General features: G+C 40.1%; 1 protein-coding gene across 1 annotated transcript in view; it reads left to right on the forward strand.

Annotated features, from left to right (window-relative positions):
* Positions 1-16: 16 nt before the first annotated feature.
* Positions 17-26,148, forward strand: part of form3 (FH2 domain-containing protein formin 3) — a 34,076-nt gene continuing 7,944 nt past the window's right edge. The window contains exons 1-4 of the mRNA XM_020956292.2: positions 17-607; positions 19,400-19,793; positions 19,860-20,034; positions 25,484-25,517. Of these exons, the coding sequence (XP_020811951.2) occupies positions 19,611-19,793; positions 19,860-20,034; positions 25,484-25,517 (392 nt within the window). The 5' untranslated portion in view covers positions 17-607; positions 19,400-19,610. The remainder of the gene's footprint in view (positions 608-19,399; positions 19,794-19,859; positions 20,035-25,483; positions 25,518-26,148) is intronic.

The following is a 26,148-nucleotide window of genomic DNA, read 5'->3' on the forward strand; positions in this document are numbered from 1 at the left end:
GCAATTCAGCAACTGATTTTCAGTTATAAACTGGCAGCGGCAGCGATCTGACGTGTGTAGAGAGATAAAGTTTACGAGTCGGGAAACGAGCAACGATCGCGCAAGAGAGTTTAATTGAGAACTCCGCTGGCGAATTGCACATGCAAAGTGCCGCGGTCAGTCCTGCATTGCAATCGATTTTCGGTTTTGCGGTTTTTCTCGCCACAAGTTGGCTCGTTAGCTTGTGGCTTTTATTATTTTATTTTGGTTTCGTTTGGCTTGACTCGGTTTGGCTTGTGAGCCTGCGCAACGTCGCAGCGGGTTCTGTGCGCGTTGCATTTTCAATAAACGCGTTTGCTTTTGGCACGCTGCGTGGGCGCCATTCCGTGTCTCTGTCTGTGTCGCGTGTGTGCATTAGCTAATGTGTTTGTATTGCTAATTAAAACAGCAGCAGCACCAGCACCAGCAGCAGCAGCAGCGGCAGCGGCAACTACTGCGGCAGCCACAAGAACAACACGAGCAACGAACGCGCAACAAAGTGTCTTCGATAAGTACGATTAACGAAAAAGCATTCCCGATCGCAATCCGGATCGACAGCGCAGGTGTTTTCCCCACCGCACTTCCCATGGTGAGTTTTCCACGACTCTTTTACCAATAACAGTTTCCCGGGCTGTGTGTTATCAACCTGTTGACCAGTGGCCTATTAAGCGCTCTTTTGTTTGCCCATTAGCGGCGGTCAGCTGTGATAATATTTATTACCGAGTCCAATGCAGCACGAGAAAATAAAAATCGAACGCCACAAAACTGGATCAATTACGCGGAACTCAGGTGCTGATAACACCCGGGCGCCCCCTTAAATAATATCAAGAATGCATTCGAACCCATGAAATATAACTACGCATAAATAAAAATTGAAGATCGATGGGATTTTATTTAGTATTGAACATAAATAATTTCTATCTTAAATTTTTAGAAATTGTTGGGTTATAAAAGATAGAACTTGATTTATACCACCATATTTCATTTAATATATTATCATAGTATTTTCTACTGATTTAAGTTATAGAACATAACTAAGCTTAAAATATTCTCTTTTTTATTGTTTCTGTACGTTTCGAAATTGCATTTAATTATCATTAACATGTAACTTTTACGATACTTATATAAATATTTGTATGAGAGTTAAATTAAAGTTTAAATAATCCATATCTAGGCCAAAAAAGCATTAATTTGTATTCGGATTTCTGTTCTATGTTAGTTTTTATAAGGTTTTTAAATCTGCATGCTAAATTTAAATTAAAAAATTTTATTATATATATTTTTTTCCTTTTTTTTTGACAAGTTTAACGATAACCCCTTGTAAAATTTTGAAAAAAATTCAAAAAATTTTGTTTTCTTTCTTACTTGTTTAGAAAGATTCGCCTGCTAAAGCTGATCAAGAATATATATGGTTTATAGGGTCGGAAGTGACTCCTTCACTGTGTTGCAAGCTTCTGACTAAAATTGTAAATTAAGGGTATATGTTAAAAATTTATATTTAGATACATACATATGTGGTTATATATGCGGTTAACAAAGTCCAATTAGAAACGCAAATTTAAAATTGTTCACTAGAGAATCAGACGAAAAGAATTCAGTGAGTACTCCTATTATTTTCTTATAGCCAAGTATCCCTGTACGCCACTTGTATGACGAAAATCGACGGTAATCGCAAGACAAATAAACAATTAATTAACGCGAGCATAATGCGGCAATAACGACGCTCGCCTCCTGCTCTTTAAATCTGAAAAATATTTAACTCTTAAATGTGTGTTTTTCGAGTGAGCCGGCCAAGAGGGTTCCATTTGGTTGCTCGGGGGAATTTGGGAATTGGAAGCCGTGTTCAGATCTTTGCCGATACGAATCAGATTCGCATTTTTCATAGCCGCCCAGGGCCAAATATCGAGAACAAGTGGGGCGGCTACCTGCCTTTTGGATTCTAATTCGGATTCTGATTCCGATACTGATTCCGATTCCGAGAAGTCATGATATGCCCAATCTGAATCAAAGCCAACGGTCGGTCGGTCCTACCCCTCGGGGCTCGAGGCCAAAGAAATCGCAGGCAAGTCTTCAGAGCTTCAAAGCGGCGGCTTAATTCAAATTGATTTCATTTCTCGTTCTCTCTCCCTCCGATTCGGTTTTTTTGGCAAACAATTTGAAGTGTCAATTTGTGTTTATAAAACTAAAATTATTTATCAAGCACAGGCCATCGCATGTGGGCAGCGTAAACAGTTAAAAGAAGAAAAAGTCAGGCACGTATATGTATTTTGTTTGGTACACAGGGAATAATATCGAATTAAGAATTAATTTTATAAGGTTTTAGATAGGTTCCTTTATATATTAAGTGTTAGATTATTAATAAATTTTAGGTTCTTAGGTCGAAGAATTTTTCTAACATATTTTCTTCTCATTTCTTAGTCCCTAAAAAAATCAGTTATTAATATACACTTAAGAATCTACAATTTCCTTGCAACTAAAATCAAATTTAAGAACATTTTTAAGGTATTTCGATCTCTTTATGTTTTCTGTGTACTCCGATCTGTGTGCATGTGGATTTATATCGCGAATAACACTGTTGGCTGTTGGCTGCAAAGTCAATTGCCAAATATGGCGGACTTGCTTGTGTGTGGTTTAATGTCACACTCACACACAGGGGGCCGCCGATAAGTGTAACTCTCTGACTGTCAATAGCTGAGCTTTGTATAAGGAAAGACCACTACTTGTTTCACCAAAACTCGCTGAAATAGTCACCCAACATTGGCGCTTCGCTAGCTGGCTTTCCTTTGTCTCCGCACAATAAATATTGAAATTAGCATGCGTCCAAATAATTTATTCTCTAATTGTTATCTAAACCTCTGGCCCTAAAAGGCCACCATCTCCATCTCCAGTCCGATCCTCGGATGAGTGTGCCAAGCCCAGGCGAGTCGAGCCACCCAAGGCAGATCAGAAAAGAGCTTTGCTGGCGGGGGATTAGCTGGAAATTCGCTGTGACTAATTGGCCGAGAGCTTGACTAATGGCACTTGAACAATAATTAATTCGATTCTAACGATCTGCATCGGAATGTATTTAGTACTTATTTGCGGGGTAAAATATGTACTTCGGTTTCCATTGATGAAAACAGTTGAGAACTTTCAAAGTGCCGACATTGATTTTATACAGTCGAAGTTTCGAATTCCCTTTTTCCTTTAAAGTTCAAAGATTTAGCATAATCGTATCTGACACATTTTGGTGTCTGCTGTCGATAAGAAAGTGTTTAGCTATGCGAATATTATTCTCAAATATTCGTAACCCAAATGTTTATAATTTTATGAGCCAAGCCTAATCTTGGTCTATGTGATCTCTTAATTAATATTTGAGTTCTGTTGGGGGACCCTGTGCAGATTTCCTCAGATATTTTAATAAGTTTGTTATCTTACAAATTTGACTTGATTAAGTTTCATTACAGTCAGGTGGCAAACACAAATGCTACTCATTTGTTTTTTAACAATTTTTTTTTCGTTATTCAGCTACATTTCTTCTGAGAAAACCGTGGGCTTGCCACGGCGAAGGGCAGGCAGGTAACACACTAAACCACTTCCACCTTATGCAATATCGTCGTTTCATTCTTTTGCGTCAGCAAGCCGAATGGAGAATACTAATAAAAATCGCGGCTCCCGCGCGTAATCCGCTGGCCAACCTACGATCGCAGAGTGTTCTTTGCATGGAAAGCAGCTGCTGCTGCTGCTGCCGCTTAGAAACCGACCAAACAGCCACAGCAGCAGAAAACTAAAAAAAAATAAGTGAAAAAATAAGGTAAAATAAAATAATATAAACAACAAGCTGCGACGACGAAGTGCAACCAACGCCAATGCAGTGGCAGTGAAGCAGCCGCTTATTTAATATGCAAATGAGCGCATAAAGGCGATTCATTGCTGGAAGAGCGAAGCCAAGATACTTGCTACTTGCTGAGCAGTAAACAAAAATGGCAGCAAAATAATTGTTATTCAGCAGCTGACATTAAAGGGAGGATGCGCGCGCTTGGCAACGAACATTCATTCATTCATTCATTCAGATTCTGCTTGATTTTTTTTCCGTTGCCTCTAAGCCAGGCCAACTGCCCACGCAGACTGATGATTTGATGTGGCAATAAGCGATAATTATGCGAGCACAACGCGGCGTATGAGTAATTTGCGTTCGCAATTAGAAACAGGCGCCGACGTCGACGTGCTGAAATGTTCAAATTGCAAGTATTAATCTCAAAGAATACAATTCGCACACAGACACAAAGGCTGCAGCAGCAAAAAGCCACCAGCAAAACCGCAACAAGTAATAACAAATGCGGCCAAAGAACGAAAACAGAAATAATAGACGGTGAAGAAAAGAATCCAAGCAACTTGACAAATGCTGTGGGTGTTCGTGTTGTTGTGGGCCCACGTTTAAAATTAATAATAAAGTACACTCAGTACACACTCACACACACGCAGAGCACACACACTCAGTCGTCGTCGCAGCAACGAAAGAGTTGAATATTGACAAAAAGCAGCAGCAGTAGGGAAAAAAGCAGGCCATAAGAATTTCTTGAGCAAAGCTGCTGGTTATATTATTTCCAATAAAACTTAAACATGTAATAACTTTTGAGCAGTTGCTGGAAGGAAAGACACGAGCACACGAGGCGGAGGTGGGGCTCCTACTCCGGTTAATGTGCTCATCAAATAGCCATAAATCAGCTCATTTAAATTTCCCAAGCGCATATGAAAATAATTGGAAGCCGTTTCCGAGTGGCCTAAGGTGTGCTTGTTGTAAATAATAATTTTTAGGATTTTTAAAACAGGAAGCTGGGAGTTTAACTGAATGGGTTTCAAAACTCAACGTCTTTAGGTACACCGTAAAAAACTATTTGGATATAACAACAGATAAAGGATAGTGTTTCTTTGGATTTTATTATAACCAAATGGCCCAAATGAACTGCCCTGGGACTGTTTAAGATTCGATGTTTAAAGTAACAATAATAGGTGACAAAATATAATGTTTTTTTCTCTATTGTTTTTCTTTGTGTACTCCTCCCTAATTTCTATGATAAATTTAAATAAAAAAGAAATCGCAAACAAAGCGAATTTCGCCTTGCTTAGCTGCGTTCCCTATTTGGAAGTTCTCGCCCAGTGTCCATTCAAAAGCATCAAGTAAGAAATCAAAGCAAACGTGGCGTATGCGTAATACAAAGGCCCAAAGCCTCAAAGCCTCAAAGCACCCAAAGACCAAAAAAACCACCGACTACCGACTGCTGACTACTGACCCATCCAAAGGCAACCCACGCCAGCTCAGACCCAGTCCCAGGGAGACTCTCGTAAATTACCCAAACAAAGGTGGATAGGAAATAACTAACCAAGTCCGAGTTAGCCGGCAAAGCACAGTGATTCCAGTCAGCCAAACAGCCATCGCTAGCCGAGTTGCTGTTGTGTCCATTTAAGCCTTGCCAATTTTGGCAACTTGTCGACCACTTGGCGCTCGAACATCAGCGATCGAGAGATGAGAGCTCCGAGCTCCGAGCTCTCGACCGCCCATACAATTTGTTTCCCATATTAATTTATCATTTATAAACGATTATTGTTATATAAATTAAATTGCGCGCCCAAAACAAATTAAACTAATAATAGGAAGCGTTTTTCACGCTTCGAATCGCTTAGTGCCATTGGAGGAGGAATCGCCCCGAAACCGTTGGGACTGTGTAATTATTGACTTAGTCTTTGGGGGCTTTATGGGTAGCCGACACTCAGAGCCAAGTTCGATAATTCGTAGAACCGCATAGATAGGAAAAGATATAGCCAAATGGCACTTCCGCCCCTCGATTAGGTGGCCCAGTTAGCCTGGCTTTTGTGGGTCTGCCACTTTCTAGCCGTCCATTAGCCGCGTTTGCCAATATCTGAAAGCAATTTCTAGGGCGGCTTTGGCCATATTTGGTGATGGAGTCGATTACCTTGGGTTCGACTTGTCAGCAGGTGAAATTTTTTATTTTATACGCCCGCCTAATTTGTATTTTTTTGCTCAGTCTTTTTGTTTTTGTGCATAATTTAACCATAATCACCGATCTTGGAAATTTGCATTCTCTGCGAAGCCCGAAGACAGCACAAATAATGCGTCAATAAAATGTCAGGCGAACATCGAAGGTTGAGCAAACAATTGAAAGAGCAGCAGAAATATTCATTATTTAATGTTATTACTTATGGCCCTCCCTCGCTGACAAAATCACATTAGTGTAAAGAACTTTGTGTGATTCAGGCAGGGTCACGGATGCTATTGCCAGGCATTAATGCGGCTCGAGACAATATTTGGATGCCTTCGGGGATGGCTAATATCAATCAAATTGATCTACGGTGGAAACGTACTGGTTTTTTTTCGCAGTCCATTCAAGCCTTATTTGATCGGCAATTATCGGCTAATAAAGACTCGTTTATTTGTTCCATAAGTTGCATAACACTCGTACTCTTAGGTAACACTTGAAGAAACTAGGGAAAATATATATTCTAGACTCCACAAAATTGGTAGTTGAAACTGGCTAAAAGATTTCTTCCCGTGCAGATATTTCGCCTAATGAATGATCAATTGATCAAGGGTGTTGCCAACTTTTCGCTGTGCCTCGCATGGCTAATTCAGCTCATTTATTTTTGCCTACTTCTGAAGTTTTATTACCCTCGAACACGAGCATAAATAATTATTTGATTCGCTGAAGAGGGAGCGACATATGGCTATTGTCTGAGTCTTTTGTGCTCAAGGTCAGTGGGGATTCTTGGAACATCTCGAACGGAGAGTCCCTTGCGGTGGCTGATTCTTATTAAAATTTTCGCTAATTAACGAGCAGCCGTCGATTGAAAGCGGAAATTCTCGGCTAATCGACGACATAAGTTAGAGAGCGACTTGTTTACTAAATAAACAGCTCTCCCCGTCTCATTCTACCCGCCTAGTGCCCTCTCTCTCTAATCTCTCTGTCTGTTTCAGTTACTCAAGTCAAGTGCCGCCCTGGGGTTTGATTCTGCGGTGCTTTACGAGCAAAGTGTTTGCGACGGCGCCTTTGCGTTTGTTTGTCTGAGCTGCGGTTGCCGTTGCGGTTTTTGCTGCCGCCTCTAAATTCGAAAAAAAAAAGAAAAAAACAGAAACAAATTCTATTAAGGCCCGAAATCTGCTATTGATTTGCATCTATACGAGCGAGTGGATTGCCGGGCTCTTAAGTTTGGCATTTGCGGGAACTTGTTTCACCTACATTGTTTTACGTTTCCGCAGCTGCGTGTGCGGCTGAAAGTATCTCAGTATCTTTGTATCTCGGGCTCTGCCTCTGCCTGCTGGCTGTTCTCGCCACAGAGCAAAAAAATAAAGATCGCGTTCTAGAAATCGGGATTAAGCGGATTAAAAGTAACATTACATTAAATCTATTTGCAATTTATCACGTTTTGGAGCTTAGTTTATTATCAAGGTTGCGTATATTTATTGAATTTATGTTTAAATAATAACTTATAGATTTTAACCGGACTGCACCCGCCACCAAAGTAGGCCCAAACAGCTTATAGGTCCAAGGTTCATCGGAAGAACCTCGTTTGAACTTTGCTACCAAAACAACAATCCCGAGCCAAAGCTCAAGATTTGCATGGGGCCCATCAAAACACACGGCCGGTGCCAATTACAAACCGATCAATCACATCGATCGCCCCCAAATCGGGGCGGACCTTAGACCCTGACGGCGTGTGTAACTGTGACCGCAGCCGCTGCAACGGTAAATTACAATAATTTATGCGACCGCCTTACTCGCATTACAATAATAAATAAATAATAACGCAACGGTCGTTGCTAATAAAGCGCTCTCCACTCGAGGAAAACAAAAACAAAAAAAAGTGCGTAAGCCATAAATCGCCCCGAGTGGGGAGACAAAAGCGGAATGGCCAATGGCCAATGCCAATGTTCCACGAGGTGATCGCTGGGATAAGTCTCCTTTGGAGGGGGAGCACAGACGGCAACGACTCATAAATTCATTTGTTTTCATTAAGCATTACGCTGAGAAGGAGAAGGAGGGGGGTAGGCCTCATCAGACACAGGAAGGAAACAAGCCATCGAAACGCAAATGCTCTTCAAGTCGTGGGCGGGTAATTTTTGCAGCACTTCAAATGCCGTCGAAACCATGTTGATTTGTTTACTTTGCCAATTGTGTTTGGGCCTACATATGCATAATGCCATAAAGTTATTATTTTAACAAGTTGTATGGGAAATGTGTAGCCAACTTGGTCATTAGTAAAAACATTTGTTCTTTTAATCTTAGTATTCAGAGATGTATTTTAGCATGAACAGAAGTTAACTTCGTTTTTCTTAACTTATGTTAAACTATAATTTAAATTTGCCATAAAAATATATATATCAAAAATTGTGCCTTAAAATTAATACTATTTTCCAAGATTGTTTATCTTTGAATGACACTTTAAATTGTATATATTTTAATATTCCGCACTAGTTCTAGAGTAGATCCCATAAGTATCCAAATAGATAGTGTCAGCAAAGAATTTATAGGTCAGCATAGACCAAAAATAGGTAGTGTGGTCTAGCCCAGCTGGTGCTTCTTCAGGGATCTTGCCAATGCCTGGCACGTACGCGGATATCCGTGCCCAATGCCCATTTCAATCCCAAACCAAATTCGAGTTCCCAGTTCCCAGAGTTAGCGTCGATTATCGATACCCAAACTCCCTCCAAAAGTAATTAAGCACGCTGAATGGACATGGTATATGGAAGAAGGCGGGTTTACGATAAATCGGGGAAAAGCCCTAGCCGCGGGCTCTTAAAACCAAGTTAAGCGGCGCCTATCAGCCAAGCCATCGATCGTATGTGCTTTGTCAAATTGAAATTATGCACAGCTGATCCTCAGACAGACAGATGGAGAGATCACTCGCTTATGCAATTGCCAATGCGCCTTGGGATCGGACGGGATCGGATTGAGGATCGGATGGGATTGGAGATTGGTGAGACTTGATGTGGAGTGCAGGGAATTGGGAGCGCAGCCGTCAAGCGTCGAGCGATCGCTGACAATTGCAGACAGCTAATAACTTGGCCGCAATGAGCGATGAGCGATGGGAAATGGCAAATTGCTGATCACCGATCACTCTGCTCTGCAGCAGACGCGGCAAACACTTCCTCGAGAGCCGCAGATCCCTGCTAGTCATGTAACAGCTTAAAAATAATTTGCACAAATAAATCAAAGTCATAAAATGCATCGGGCATCGGGCATCGATAGAGCATGGAGCATGGAGCGAAGATCAGCCAGCGATCACCACTTTCCGACACAGCCACAAACACTCCAATCGGATCGCAAAAAATGTTGCAATGCTTAATGTTGCTGCTGATTTTGCTTTGCTATCGCATAAAAGAATTTAATGAAATTTAATGAAAAGCTACACGATGGTGGACACGACTAGCCACGATCATCTACAGACCGCTATGAATGATACACTGGGGAAAAATAGTACAGAATTAAGTGTTAAACCGAAGAAACTGAAACTCTCCAATTGTACATTGAAATATGTATTTGTATTTTTTTATTTTCTCTCGTAATATTTATTACAATTTTATATATATAAAGGAACATCTTTTTCTTGCCAGTGCACTTGTGTACTTGTACTTTGTTGCAATCACCGCCGTCTGCTGTGAATATGAATTTGTCTCTAGGACATTTTCGCAATTAATTGAATTATCGTCGTGAATGGCAAAGGCATCCAAAGATCGATCGGGGCGCAATCAAATGCGATCCGTGCGATCGTCGATCGGTTGGCAGGTCGGCAGTCATATGTATGTTTTGGGCCTGGCCACATGTACATATCTTTTATGGCATTTTGGGTTGCAAGAATATGGCATTAGCATGGCTCACCGATCGCCGATCGGGGTGTGGCAGTGGCAGAGTCAGTGGAATTACAATTGCGAATGGCGAATCACTTGCCACAACCACAAGCCGCACTGTAAGGTTAAAGCCAACCCGACAAGCTATTAAAATCAGCCACGCTCCATTAGAGCCACGACGTCGGCGTCATTTACGCCTAATTAAACAAATTATTGCCTGTTGATGCTCAGAGCGCTGCAAGTGGCAAATTGCAAATTGCAAATAGCACATTGCGTTTGATTTGGTTCGCGGCATCGCGTATACGCCGCGTACGCCCGCCAGGCCCATGCCGCGAAATCTCACAATGAAATCTTAATTGTGAGACAATGGCCGCAGCCAGCTAAAGCGTTTACTATTTTATAAATAGCCCAAAGCGAGCGAATCGCCAAGAAGACAATGCAACAAAAAAAAGTAAAGTTAATGCTGGCAACTATCAGGTTACAACTTGGTTACAAGTTCACGAGCCAACAATGAGGTGCAAATTTTGAGAGGATTTGTAGCGAATGTGGAATACACTTATTAAGTTGGCTAACATTAATATGTGAAGTCAACTTCCTTAATTGAAAAGTTCCTTGCCAGTAATAGCCTTGTTTAAGATTTTTTAGGATTTTAATAACTTTCATGCAGGTTTCTTAAAGAACGTTAGCTTTATTACCTTTGTTTTACTTTATTTTTCAGGTTCAAATATATTTATATAATATAATATATTTAGAATATTTTATGTATTTATTTTTAAGAGAGCTTCCTGTTGAGAAGAAGGGAAATACCTTCTCGGCCACTGTCACTGCCACTTTGTGGCAAAACAACAAAGGCAAACGAGCGGCACTGTGGGCGATGCGGCTGCCTGGAGATCCGTGGATGTACATGTAGATGTGGATGTATCTCTTTTTGAGCTGCCAAGCGCCCCAATCTGTCTCGGTCCGTGCCCCAAAAAAGCAACAACGGCCGCGAAACATTGACCAACTAATTCGCCAGTCACGTGGTGTGGCCTGTGCCTGGTCAAGAAATGGGAGCAATCCGCGCTGGTTTTATATTTACGATTATGTATTTATTTTGATGTCGAATGCAATGTAGTTCAAGTTCGAGTTGGCGCTGTGAGGATCGCTGGAATTGTAAATTGTAAATTGTGGATTCAGGGATTGCGCAAGCGCAGCGCGCCTCTTGGCCGAAAGGTAAAAGTAGCGAAGGCTGGCTGGCCTTTAATCTCCGCGTGGTTATATAGTCGTAGTAGTACCTGTCAGAATAGCGCTTTTCACGCTTGTCACCCGATATCATTCTTCCCCCTCCGGCACTTAATTTATGCAGTCAGTCCGAGCTTTGTTTAACTTTGTTGTTCTAACAGCTGCAGCTGGCTGGGATATATCTGCAAAATGTTGAACTTACATAAATGGCAACAAGTTGCTGAACACTGGGCGGGAAAAGTGCCGCACGGAAAACTACTAAGGAAAGGTTCTCTACGTGAGCGATGTCAACATTAATCTAAACTTAAAGCGTAATATATTTGAACTAATAGAGGAGTTACTATATCAAGTCCGTTATAAAGTCTCATAAATAAAAATTATAAAAATAGCATAGGACAGCTTTCCGAATTGAAATTAATTCTTTCCAAAAATTTTCATGTAACTTTTTTCTCAAAATTTTCCGATTGTTCCTATGGCAGCTACATATATGTATATATATAGTCCACCGATTCTTCATGCTCCGATTTATATACTGGTAAAATTATATAGAAGAATAACTCCAGAGTTTCATCCAAATAGCTTGGTCTTAAATTTCTTCCAAAATAAATCTCGCACATCTGTGCATATGATTCCCAACTGGTTCTAACATCCCCGGAATGAAGCGGCTGCTATCGGCCAAGTCTCAGACATGTGTTAAGTTTCAAAAGTTGAAAGTCATTGTTTATTAGTGTTCAAAGTTAGTAACTGATCATACATAGTTACTGATCATAGATACTTACTGTTCATAGTTACTTAATGTTTATTGATACTTACTAATTATAGTTACTTACTGGTCAAATACACTTACTGATCATAGTTACTTACTGGTCATAGATACTTACTGATTAGAGTTTTATACTGCTGTCTGTTGATGCTAATCCAGAATAAATATACTTTGTATCGGAGATGAGTCCTTCAATCTTTTGACCCCGCCAGGGTATAAAAATGAGAATATTTAAAGCATATTTATGATATAAATTTTGGCTTCCCAAAGTTAGTTTCCTTTCATGTTTTTCTAATGAAAACTTTAATTAAATCTATATTGGGATATATAATTTTAATATATGATCTGTGTTTATTCCATACATGTATGTAACATTGACTAGAAGTAATATGTTCCAAGTTCAATTAGACACCGAGTTGTGACGACACATTTCCCCTGTGTCTGTGACTCACACCACTGCCATTTGTGGGCGATCCAATGACTCGGATTCTGAAGCATAAAGGCGATAAAGATAAACTCGCCTAATCTCGCCAGCTAAATATAGTCACAAGATATATCGATAAGCCATGTATGTATGATCGACGAGTATTCATGCGGAAGTACGAGTTCAGATGCCGCAAACCACAAAAACTGTGAGCCGTGAGCTGTTAGTTGCGACTTGTGAGCTGTGAGTTGTTGGCCAAACAAATGTTTGTGAAGGACAAACAAAGATACGTATACCACGCAAAAAACTGTGGCAAGAATCACACCCAAATACCCGATCTCAGCTGCTCCCCAAAAAGCCAAGAAGCTGACTAATCTGTTAAGCGCGAGCTGTGACTCTATGAATGAAGTGAGGAAAACAATTCCAGCCCACACACAGAAACTAAAAACTATGAACAAAAAAAATGCAGAAAAGACTAAACAAAAAAGCTGAAAACTTGAAATGCGGCAGCGGCGGCAACTGAAACCACAAGTCAATGTCAACGCGGTGGCAGCAGCAGCAGCAGCATCAAATCCAAATCCATCCGAGCGGCATATTCTCGAGCATCTGTGTGCAGCGCGGTCTGCATATGGCCAGCACTTTTCAAATGAATCACATCAGCACTGACAGAAATAATGATTAATTCAAGAAAATATAAACAAATACATATAATAAACAGAAAATATGGTAGCTTAACTTCAACTACATAGAATTTCAAGAATGGGAAATGTTTTGAAGATATCTAATATCGAAGTTATCTAGTACACCTTGTCGTATTAGTAATATATCCTAAATGATACTATAATTTTCCTAATTTCTAGTTCATAAAAATTAATACAATTTTCTCATCGTGTACCCTTTTGAGTTTAGGCCAAAGTATGTAGGTTTCCGTGGCTCACTTCTTTTGTGTGTCTTGCGCTTTGTGCTCATTGTTCGGGGCTTTGTCTCGGCTTGAACTTTTGTATTTTGACAATTCAAAGTTAAGGTCAACAAGGGATTTGAAATGCTGCAGCGGTGCATTGAACCTTTTTGGCAAGCGATCTCGTCTCGGCTCGGCTTGGCTCAGCATAATTAGCGCTCATTGTCGATTGGCCCTGGAAGCCGTCGGCATGCCAAACGATTTTTTGTTCACATTTTTCATTTGGATTTTTTTTTTTTGTATTTGGGCCACTCAAGTGGACATTGACCACTTCACTTGAAAATTTGTTTGTCTCACATTTTTGGACACCGGCACCACCTGTAAATGCGGCCAAACTTGTTGCATGTTTTGGGTGCTGTCATAAGTGCAACATTCGAACATATTTATGCACTTTGGTGGCATAGAATTTACAGCACCTGGAAATCAGGTGAGCAGCTGCCTGCGAACAGCACAGAATCCATGACCCGCCCATAAATAAAACTTTCGCTTTTCCATTGTGTAAATAAGCGTGAAAATGGCCCATTAGCGCCGTATATTTTATAGGCTTACCACAGTTTAGTTTTAGGCCCAATTTCAGATATGGGAGCAAGTGGAGAAATAAGATACAACCTTTACATCAATATTAATGAAATTCTAAGTAAAGGTTTGTCAGGAAAAATAAATGAGTTTACGTGTGTTTTGATACTATTGTAAGACGAATTCGTATTTTATATGTACACGTTTTTTTTTCGGTGTAATAACTACAACCTGTTCGCCTTATTTTTCACACTTCGCGCTTGCGCAAAGTCCCCCTAAATTCGAAAAACGAAACGGAGCCCTGAAACAATAGAAACTTTTCCAATGACGCGCTGGTTTTGACACATTTGATGGGTTTTTCATGGGGTTCCAAGTGCACAGAGCTCTCTGTCATTCCCAGTTGAGTGTATTTAACCCGAAAGCCTGTGGGACCGTCCATAAATTCTCATCAAGGGTGTGGAGTCGGGGGTTTCCCCAGGGTAAATGCAGTGACCGATCTGTGACTCTGCCCGCGTTTGCTGTCAGATGTCAACTAGCGCCATGCGGCGATCTCAATAGAACCCAATCAAGAGAAGTCACGGATAATCTCCACTTTTTAAGTAGAACGTTCAGGGGAGGGTACCATCTATAAACGGAATAAATATTAATAGAAACATAGCATTCTATTAAGTGATTGGAGTCTATTGCTACCATGTTTCTTGCGGTCACTTTTAATGCTTTTAAAACGCAAACAAGAGAGGTTTGTTTAAATAACATGGAATCAACCTAATGAGTTGGGTTTTAAGTCCGTATTTATAGCAAAACATTTGGTTCATAAAAGTGCTGATTAAACGAAATCAGCGTGGGATTATTCAAATTTCAAAGTCAAACTATTTAATTTATTTTCCCAGAGAATCTTTTTGAATATTTTCTGAGATAAAAAAAACATGACACATATTTTAATTTAACCAGAGTTAGAAACTATTAGAATAATGAGTTAATTTCTAAATATATTATTATTTAACTGAGAAATCAATTTATATATTTAGGATCATAGGGAGTTCCATTCTATAAATAAATGTTGGTCAGCTTTTTCTGTAAAATTATTAAGTGGACGTATGTTGTCTCAATAAATAAAAGCTGTACAAAATCTAGAAAATCATCGAAAAATAAAACGTAAACATTTCCAGCTTACAATTGTATTCTAATCCGTGATGCATTTATTATGGGAATGTTATTATTATTCCAAGTATTTTGGTATTATCTTTACAACCAGTAAAGAAGTTATTGATGATGGATTACAAAATGTTGACTTTGGAATCATCCACTTCACAGCACAATCGCCATCCGCATAGAATCATCATAGATATATGTAGTTTGAAGAGATCTTCGCTAGTTGGGTGATCTCTGTGGCTTGTGGTCATCATCAAAATGCAAAACCTACGCAGTATTTTTTCGTCTGTTTTCTGGTCCGTGGGCTGCATTTTATTTATTTTCGTAGTCAAACGTTCTTTGTTGACGGTACAATATACTCAAAATACAAAAAAGCATTAAACTTATTTGCTTTGTTGTGGCTCTTGAATTTGGCTTTTGAACGCCCACGATTTCGGTTGCTTGGATCACGGCTCTTGAGTTGATGGGACTGTCCAGTTGGCCAGCCGGTTCCAGCCGAAGCTGTGATTACCTTAGCCCCGGCTAATTGACGAATTAAGTCGAGTGGAGTAAGTGCAAATGAGGCGGACTTGGCCACGCCCTAATTGCTCAATTTGCGACGCCTCCGAGTGGACGAGTTGCCGAGTGGCGACCTTGGCGTCTGCCACTTAAACTTGACATATAACCGAAAATGTGCAAGGCGGTATCCTTAAAAAATTATTCCACTTTTTTCCACATTTCGCTTTATGAATGAGTCGCTTGGAATTGAAAACGGACATTCAAAAATACACAGAAAAAATAAATTAATGGAAAAACTTGTTGAATTTACCTGATAATAACGTCTTTGATGGTATTTGTCATATAAATTACTATTTATCTAAATCACTTTATATACAAAAATAACAGATATATATGTATGTGGGGTTTCCTTTAAAAATTTTAAATAATTTTGGTTCTGTGTACCTATAAAGGCTATAAAATGTATCCCAGTTTCAAGTACGCTTGAGTTTTCGTATTTTTAGCGACAGTAACAACAATCGACTGTGCCACATGGAGCTGTAAAGATGTTTTTACCGATTTTAGAAGCCATAAGGTCAATGCTGAGCGCCAAGATCGTGTTTTGATTGCAAGTCGGAGACGGAGACGGAGCCGGAGACATCGTCGCCATATGATGTTGCTGCTGTCGCCGGCGTTGCAGCGATACGATGCGATGCGATGCGATGCGATATTGCTGCTGTGCCGTCTGTTGTCAAGTGTTATGACTCCAACTCCATGATTTTCTGTATGTCTGTCTGTTTGCTTTTTTTATTTCACATTTTCTCAAATCGAAAGCTGCAACAAAGCGTCTGTTCTGTTTCGAGTTTGAGTTGCTCGAGTTGTTTGAGTTGCTCGGTTCCCAGACACATTCTCACACTCTGCGACGTTTGTTGATAAGGCAGCTTATAAACAATTCAATATAAGCTATATGAACCAAGACAGATCAAGATGTATGCCGGATGACAGGGATAAATTATGCTATTAGCCTAATGATACTTTTACCAAGTTTCCATTTTTGTAGCGTTTTTATCAGCAGCAGCAAGCAGCCTTTACGATTAAGTGCAAAACACTTTTCTCAATGGCTGTTCGACTGTTTATTTTATTTTTTATGCTTATTTATTCGGTGTGCTTTTTGTGTAGACATCAGCATGCAAATTCAATGTGACGATGACGACGGCTGCCTGCAGCCATAAAAATTCAATAAAAATTTATGAAAACTGTGCAGTCACCTTAGCATCAGCATCAGCATCAGCAGCAGAAGCAGAGGCAGTAGCGTCGGCGACACACCCGTTGGAAATGTTAATAGAAAAAACCCAGAGAAGTCCACTCCGGCTTCCACTGCAGCTTCATTTGCTACAATTTGTTACAGGTGGCGGCCAGGCCAAAATTAAAAATAAAAAATAAAATATCACATGTGGAACGACCTTGCGCCGATTGCAACAGATGTTGCTGCTGCCCAAGTTGATGTTGCTCTTGCCGTTTGCTGTTACTGCTGCTGCTGTCGATGTTGATGTTGCCGCTACGGTAGTTGATCTTCAGCTGTTTACATTCGTAAATCTCCTCAAGCATGCTTGATTTCTCAGTCCAGTTTCTGGCCAAGTTGGTCAAGTGTCCTAGCTTCTAGCGATGGCAAGGCATTCGAGTTTGCAGTAAATAATAACATTGGAATTATCGGACCTTGCCTTTATTTCCAATTGAAATATTATTGATGTCTTTATATGAATGAAAGATACTTCTCAATATTTACTATTAACTACATTGAATTGTCTTAATAGCACTGCCGATCTTATTCCACCTCTAATACTAACTGATGAGCGGAATGCACCTGCCCAGCCCGAAAATACCTTTGTATCGAAGCCCTGCCCAGAAACCTGCAGTTTGCACAACATTTAATCACATTTAGCCATTCGGCATACGCCCCGTGGGCTTTGGTTAATAAGCGGCAACATAATTTATACAGAAATATTATAATGTCGCGAGACATTGAAAACTATCCGGGGGACAGCGGAGTGGTTTGGATTGGCTGAAAACTGTTGAAACCGGTGAATTATTACTTGCACTTTACCATAGCTGGGAGCTAGGCAATGACGAGGGAACTATTTCCACAATGGCAGCCAGCAGCGAGCGGCGTGAGCAATTTGTGGGCATTTACTGTATGCCATTCGATGCTCGGGTTGACATTTTATCGACGACGCCAGCGAGTCGAAGGCAAACACCACCTGTCGGCGGAGGGGGAGCAAGTCATTTACGCCTGTCAACGCCCCGATTTTGTCCGAAATCCATGACAAGATAAATGGGCAACCGAGACGGGCTTGCACCTTTTTCTCCAGGCTCCGCACAGATTCTAATTAGTCTCCCCCGAGTTCATTAACATTTCCATACCGAATCCAATTCCCAGCTAGCTATTCCCTTCGCCTTTTTCTTAAACAACAACTCAATTTCGATTTTACTCGGCTGCTGTTTTGCAATAAATAGCAACAATAGTGCGATGGCTGGCTGGGCTAATGGAACCAGTTTAGAGATAAGCATTATTAATTTATCGTCCTATCACTCTCGGAAATTCATAGCCTCTGTGCGGGTGTTGTGCTAAATTATTTAAGCCCATTCCCAGCACGCTTAGACCAAGCACACTGATTCACAAAGTTCTGGGTTAAGAAATCTTATGAGTTAATAAGAAGAAGAAGGAAGTTTAGATATACAATTAAATGAAATTGTTGCCTTGTTATATATTTTAAGCTACAATGGCACGTGACCAGAAACTCACACCTGACTTGATTGAAAACCTTAATATTGATTTACTTGATTACTGTAATAATAACTTGTACTGCAAATATTTAACCCGCCTTACAAAACACGATAATATTTATCTGTCACACTGATCTGCTTTATTTCACAAAGTCATGGCAAAATTCCCGGTTTTTATCAACCGAATCGATTAAATCACTGCGAAAGCCTTTAAAAGGGCACAATTTGCATAGGTTAACTGGATGAGATGGCTATCACTCGCTAATTGGTAGAGCTCATAGCCCAGTTGTGTGGCAGAGTGTATCATAGATCCACATTTAGCAAGCGAAATTTCAACGAGAACAAGATACAAAGTGGCCAGTGTTTTGATTGAGAACTCGTTTTTTGTTTTTCTCCAGAGAACTCTCCTCCTCCGAGTCGGGGCACTTTGCGGGCATTATCGGAAATATCATGTTAAGTGACGACTGACAATAAGGCATATCGCAAGGATGTCACTTTGCAATGTCTGTCCATTAATTTGACGGCGTTTTATGTGATTTCATTAGCGCCGCCGCCTCAGAACGTCGGATGCCGATCCCACAGCCTATGGCAGCCTTTTAAAAAGTCAACGATAATAACACAATAACAGCGAAAAACAATAAAAACAATGGCAATAACATGAGCATTTAGCGCACACACAAATTATAATTTCAAATAACGCAAAGTGCCACTTGAGATCAAAGCTCTTAACAGATATGTTAGGCATTTTATAGCCGCTTTTTTTGTTTGTATATTAATGAAAAATCTTATTTTAATATGCGGCAAACCTAAACGACAGCTTTTGTCGGCGACTAATCGAAAGTATTGAGTGTAAACAAATTAACGAGATCGTTTGCTAGTAATTGAGGGGCCGATCTAGATGCCGATCTAGAAGGCGGAACCCGCCAAAGGTTGCCTTTGATCGTGCCTCCTCCAAAAATCGAATATCGAAAATCGAAAACTGAACAAACTAAAAATCTGTTACGCCCCTTGGCGGTCGTCTTTGGACTGGGCCAAAATTAATTTATGACAATTTCGGCCCGAGGCCTAGAGAATCGATCGTAAATTAATTAAAACGTGGCGGGGGTTTGGGCAGCCCTCAAGATATGGGACGACGCGTGACAGGGCGACAATTGAAGGGACAGAGCCCCCAAAAATGCAATTCAATCGCAGCTTAGACCAGTAACTAACCGAATTTTCCCATTTTCTGATTTTCCCTTACAGATTCAGAGCACGAGGAGCGTTCGGCATGACGTGAACTGCTTAGATATTCCATGCAAGAGTCGAAACCCTTGCAACTAGCCGCCATAATCGATCGTCTCGCTCCGGTTCGACTCGATTCGATTGCCCCTGTTTTTGGGGGACGTAATCATCATCCGCTGTCCCGTCAAGGGAGTTGTCCCAAAAGAACCGAGAATCCGCCTCGACATTCAAGATGGACTCACGCATCGGCCTGGACTACATCGTCGAGAATCGTGACTACATAGCCAAGCTGGGCGCTGCCCTGGACACGCAGAATGCCACCGTTAAGAAGCAGGTCTTTGAGCTGCTCTCGGCCCTCTGTGCCTACAGTCCCGATGGCTATGCCCGCGCCATCGAAACCCTCGAATTTTACAAGGTAAATGAGTGTTTTTGAGACCCCAAAGATAGGTAAATCATACTTATATTTGTTATATGTCAATAGAATCTCAAGAAGCAGCGATACCGCTTCAAGATTGTCATCAACGAACTAGAGCTGTCGAGTGCCGCCGCCTCGCCGCCACTGGATTACCAGGCCGCCCTGTTGGCCTTCATCAACTGTGTCATCATCTCGGCGGCCACGCTGCAGGAGCGGATTCGCATTCGCAACGAATTTATAGGTGAGTTAAATCCATAGGAAATACCTATCATTATAATACAATAACTGGCCGCATCGAGGGAGATAAACCCCGCAAAAATCAACGGACTGTTCCCCGACGATTGTCTCTGTGCCATTGGTGCTGTCTTCGATTTCATTGATTTGATTGATGTGCCCGCTGATCCAGTGTTACGGCCAGTGGCCTTGACCGTATGTGCCCCGTTGTATGTTTGGCCAATATATACACATACTGTATACTTTATAAAGTATACTGTTTGCGTGACACCGAGTCTCCGGATTTCTTTCGAGTCCCCTCGGTTTCAGGCAGCCACACCAGCGACCCTCGGGGGCAGCGCTCGTTGACTTGAGGTTAGATAATGACAGGGTTTGGACTCCGGAGATGCGAAGAGCCGAAAATGCCAAATCGCCTTTGTGATTTCAAGTAACCTTAGCACGTGCCAGCGATTAGGAGGCGAACGTCTTTAAGCCAGTAATTGCCCTGCGAAGTCATTTGAACTGGAGCTCCGAAAATCGGTCAAACGGATAGTGTTTATTTATTGCTGATTTATTAATTGTGGCAAAAAGTTGTCGGTTCATTGGGGACGTTTTGATTTTAAACAATATATTTTTGAAATGAAAAACGCTATGTGCAGGCTTTAAGTACCTGTTTGCACCTTCATGATTTGGCAATCTTTTAAAAGGCCAAGCTTTACGGAGTGATTTATGTGGATTTATGGATAAATATCCTCTTAACGACCTACTTTGAAGTGAATGAATTAAGGAAATTTAAAGATATAATACCCCTAGCTGAAATTAGTTTGTTAATTAACTCCTCCATGTTGCTTTTGATGTGTAACTTTAAACTAACTAACTATTACTTCTACTTTATCTTAAAGCAACTATTAAACAAAGGAATAAATCGAAGATACGTGACCATTTGAAGTTTCTAGTTCTAGATTATTTATTTGCTTATTTATGCCGATAGAGTTGAACACCCAATCGTGTTTGTAGTTTGACTTTTAATATGTTTCGAACGTGCCTCAAAACTGTGGTAAACTCTAGCCTTAACTTCACCGACTCTGCCCCAACTGAAAGTATGAAGTAAAAGGAGAAAGAGGGCACAATAAACAAAATGTACTTAATATGTAACAAGCAGTCTGTTGACAAACAAGGGACTCATTTACATCCTGTCAGTGGCAGATGCCACTCCCTCTACCCTTTCCGCTGCTCCTCCACCTTCTCATCATCGGCGGCACTGAGCCCCCATTTGTTCAAAGTTCATGAACTGCCCTAGAACTCCATTCCAGTCACCCCGACTCTTCCATAACTTTTCTCTGTCAATGCAGTGAAATATTTATAAATTGAAATATCTTCTTTTAAAAAAAAAAACTAAATATTTGTACGTTATAATTACCCATTATCCCTTTCCAGCTATCACTCATATTTGTTAACATTTTAAAATCCTTTTGTTATAATGACAAATCTTAGAATTGCCCAATAGAGTCAAAGTACCCATTTATAATTATTTATACCAACAACCTCGAGTTGTATGAGAGACAAATGTAGGTTCTTTGTACGCAATTTCCACTGTACTCAGGCAGTCGTCAACCCGACTTTCTGACTTTGATTGAGCGCGGCGGTGCGTGCGTAGTGGCTGTTTTTCCCTGCCCCTGCCACTCGCCGTTGACTTCGACGATTCCATCTGCGCAGACGCAGCACCACCGCCGAAATGTGGTGCATCGAGTGGCGGAAAGACACTGCACTGGGGTTACCGAGAAGCGGCGTATTTATTGTTCTTAATTAAAATAAATTGAGCTGCGCTTTTTCAGCATTACAAGAGCACAATGGTCGGGCAGGCAGAAAGACAAATTCGAAATCTCAACGGCGGCTGTGACAAAATGTAAGTCACGCAGTTGCCGCCCCCTCGTTTCCACGGAGTCACAGTCTCAGTCCCAATACCCCAATACCGATTCCTGGGACATTCCTGAACGACACATTTGACAAGCAACGGCCGCATTTTGTTTGGCAATGAAACGGAGTATTCAGTTTCAAGGCTGTTGGCCCGACTTTGACTTTGTCTCGATCCGATTCTTTTCAGTTTTCTGCTTTTCAGCGCTCTGTTTGGACTTCTCTGAGTTTCCAGGAACAACGCGACGCCCCGCAAATATTTGCATTTTTCAATCATTCCGCAAAAAAGACTGTGCGAGAGGGGCTGGCTAATGCCACTTAAGTGCCCAATTATCGGCTCCGAATGATTCCAGTTCTCTCGGACACCCCAACCAACCCGACCAACCATATAGCCATCATATCTGTTGTATGTCATCTGTCAGGCCATAGCTGCCGGCTGTGAGGCATTTGCTGGGGCCTGATTTATGCCCCATGATTTTCCACTGTGTGGCACGCAAAAGTTTTTTTCCCATAGTCGACCATAAATTTATTCGCTCAACTGTTTCGCTGGCAAAATTCAATTTCAATTGATTTATAAATCATCAACAGATTTACAGTACAGTGAGTGAAATATTTAAATCGTTTTGCGAGAATTGATTTTCGAGCTGTTGAGTTTTTCGACGAGTTCCTTTGGCTCTGTGACATGGCATGTTATTAAACAATTAATTGTGGTCTTGGGCGTGACGGCGATCTAAACAATTGCTTGAACTCTACACAAGTGCCCGCTCCTTTAGCTGTAGGGCATAAATAGTTGGTATTGATCAATCGTCGGTAAATTACCCTTTTACAATGAAAAAATGTAAGATTATTATGCACTTGGTATGGTATCTGGGGGCCCAACATATCTGTAAATATAAATAAAGCAACTTTTAGTTGTAAAATAGTTTAAAATACGTAGTGATAAATGCGACATTTCGTAAATAGAAAATCTTCCAAAACCAAGCTAAAAGTTTATTGATTTCAATTCGGAAAGCTGTTCTGTGCTAGTTTTGATCAGGGTAATAAATCTGCAACTCCATTTAACAATTTAAAAAATTGAGTTTTTTGCCAATTTTTGTAAATTTTAAAATCTTGAAAAAGGAACTAAAATTTTCAAAAAATTTAGAATATTATATTTTTCTGTTAGTAAATTAAAAATTGCATTCTGAATCGGAATATACATGACTTTTTGCAATCACTGCCTAGATATAATTTATATGTTTTTCTTTAAAATTTTTTCGATAGTTCCTTTGGCAGTTATATATATAAGTATGAACATATATATATATATATATATTTATATAGTCCACCGATTCATCATGCTCCGACTTATATACTAGTCAAATTTTATTTAAAATTAACTCCATAGTTTCATTCAAGTAGCTTGCCCTTAAATTTATTCCAAAACACATCTCGCCCACCTGTGCATATGATTCCCAACTAGTTCTAACATCCCCGGAATGAAGCGACTGCTGCCGGCCAAGTATCAGAAATGTGTAGTGTTACAAAAGTTGCAAGTCATTGTTTATTAGTGTTCAAAGTTAGTAACTGATCAAACAAACATACTTCCTTGTCATAGATACTTACTGATCATAGTTACATACTGGTCATAGATATTTACTGTTCTGAGTTGCTAACTGGTTATAGATACTTACTGTTCAGAGTTACTTAATGTTCATTGTTTACTTACTGATCATAGTTACTTCTGGATCATATTTAATTACTGATCATAGTTCTATGAATCGTCCGACTGTTCCTATGTCAGATATATAATATATAGTCCACCGATTCGCCATGCTCCGAGTTTTACTTTAGTAAAATTATATAGAAGAATAATTCCGTAGTTTCATTAAAATAGCTTAAATTTGTTCCAAAACAAATCTCGCACATCTGTGCATATGATTCCCAACTAGTTCTAACATCCCCGGAACGAAGTGACTGCTGCCGGCCAAGTTTCAGAAATGTGTTTTGTTACAAAAGTTGCAAGTCATCGTTTATTAGTGTTCAAAGTTAGTAACTGGTCATGCATTCTTACCCACTTACTGATCATAGTTACTTACTGGTCATATATTCACTGTTCAGAGTTGCTTACTAGTCATAGTTATCTACTGGTTGAAGTTACTTACTGGTCATAGATACTAATTGGTCATAGATACTTACTGTTCATATTTAATTACTGATCATAGTTTCTTACCAATATTTTTTCCATCTGTTTACACCGATCAGTGATCTCTCGTTCTAGTTACGATCTCTCAACTTCCAAACAGTCAAAAAATAAAAAAAAATAAAACAAAGATCGGGACAAAGAAACTTTTACTATACTCAAACACACACAGCATCGCACACACATCTTAATTGTGCGCCTTTTATGGTTTTCAATTTCAAACAAATAAAATGACAGTCGTAAAACGAAATTATGAACGTCAAGGCGCCAAATAAGGCGGATCGGGGACTTGAGGGACATAGCACAGAAGCGACAACGACTTTCACGAGCTTTTCGTAATTAATTTTTTTATTGTTATTATTATTATTTGTTGTATTTACAACTCACGGATAGAAGTGTGCCCCAGTGTGTACGTGTGCATAAATTGATTGGTGAGTGCGCCAATAAAAGCAAAAAGGCGAAAAAACGAGCTTGGCCGGAAGTCGCCCGATCGGGATGCATGGAACACTCGTAGCTGGTCATTGGACATTGGGCGGGCCTTGGCTGAATCGCCTCCTATGGAAAGCCTGAATCTCCAGGAGGGGGGAGACTACCGAATCATCTCCACATTACTCATAACCAGAAAAGAGCACAACTCCAAGTGCGACTGTATAACTATATATGTATAAGCGTCACTTAAATTTAATTTGGCTTCCGAAAACCGAATATTTCCAACTGTTTTGGTGGATTTGTGGAACCAACAAAGAAGATAATGGCACTAAACATTTATTTTAGATTTTATTCTGGGCTAAATTGAACACTTTGTTTATACTGTATTGGAGTATAGGAAAACTTTTTTAAGATATTAAAATAAATGTACTCATAATCTTTAAAAACTCAGTAAAGGGTTTTTTCCATGTTACATTTTAAATTTTAAACTATACTTTTAAACTCTATAAGTGCAAAGTTGAGGAAAGTCATAAATTATACTCAATTTGTTGTATAAGGCCATGATCATATTTAACAGACAATATTAAATCATACATTTTGAGTAATTTCCCACAAAAGGTAATCAAAACAAACATATAAAAGCAGACAAATTGATTTATCTGCCTAAAATTAGCATAAACTGTTTAAATTTTAATAAATTGCAAGCCTAAAGTTCAAGTCTTGTATTTACGAAAGAAATCAATAAAATGGCAAATTAAAATTATTCAGTATTATAAGGCCATGATATCAATGATCCTTTTGGTGTATAGATTGGAAATTGCTGGAATTTACTCATTACAATTTATTTTTAATACGTTTTTTATGAAATTTTTTTATGATTTTTCTGACACTTGAACATTTCTCGCCTCAATTCAACACCTCCAATTAATGCTTTTCTCCATTTGTCTTGCAGGTCTCAAAGTTTTGCCGCTGCTCAATAACCTAAGGTGAGTGTTGTGTTGAAGTATAGCCATCAGGAGGACGATCAATAAAAGTTTTTTATATTGTGCGCATTAAAAACCCGAAGACGAGACATTGTCGAGCACCTACGTACATTGTCTGAGGGCGTCGGTGAATTGATATTCCGCTGCGAGCGTGTGAAGATCGTTTGGCCAACAAGTTGTTGGGTGAAAAACCCTGAAAGTCTCCCACAATCAGGCAAATGAGTATCGCAAACAGTTTAGCGATTTTATGTTTTATTTGAACGCACATTTAATTTGCATGCGAGACAAGATCAACGTATTTGCAAGGGACCGTCTTCAAAAGGGGGGCGGATCGCTAATGACCGCTCAGACATTCGTCAAAACCAAAGACCCCAAGAGATGCCATTCGGATCGGATCGAGTCTTATGTAAATAATTTGCGCTGCTTTCGAGCCCCGGCGGCCAACCAATTAATTCAATATTTAATTAGTCAACAATAAATCAATTAGTTGGATGCTGCTCGCCCCCTCCAGCCGCCTCACCCTTTTTCAAAACGGGTTTATTTATGGCCCTCTGGTTGACAAATTTGTAGCTCTGTCTTGCTGTCTCTCTGTATAGGAAACGAGAGAAACTAACAAATTCAATTAAGTTTCTGA

This window comes from Drosophila serrata, unplaced genomic scaffold, assembly GCF_035046125.1.
Source record: "Drosophila serrata isolate PLE 108 unplaced genomic scaffold, ASM3504612v1 contig_217, whole genome shotgun sequence".
Classification (NCBI taxonomy): domain Eukaryota; kingdom Metazoa; phylum Arthropoda; class Insecta; order Diptera; family Drosophilidae; genus Drosophila; species Drosophila serrata.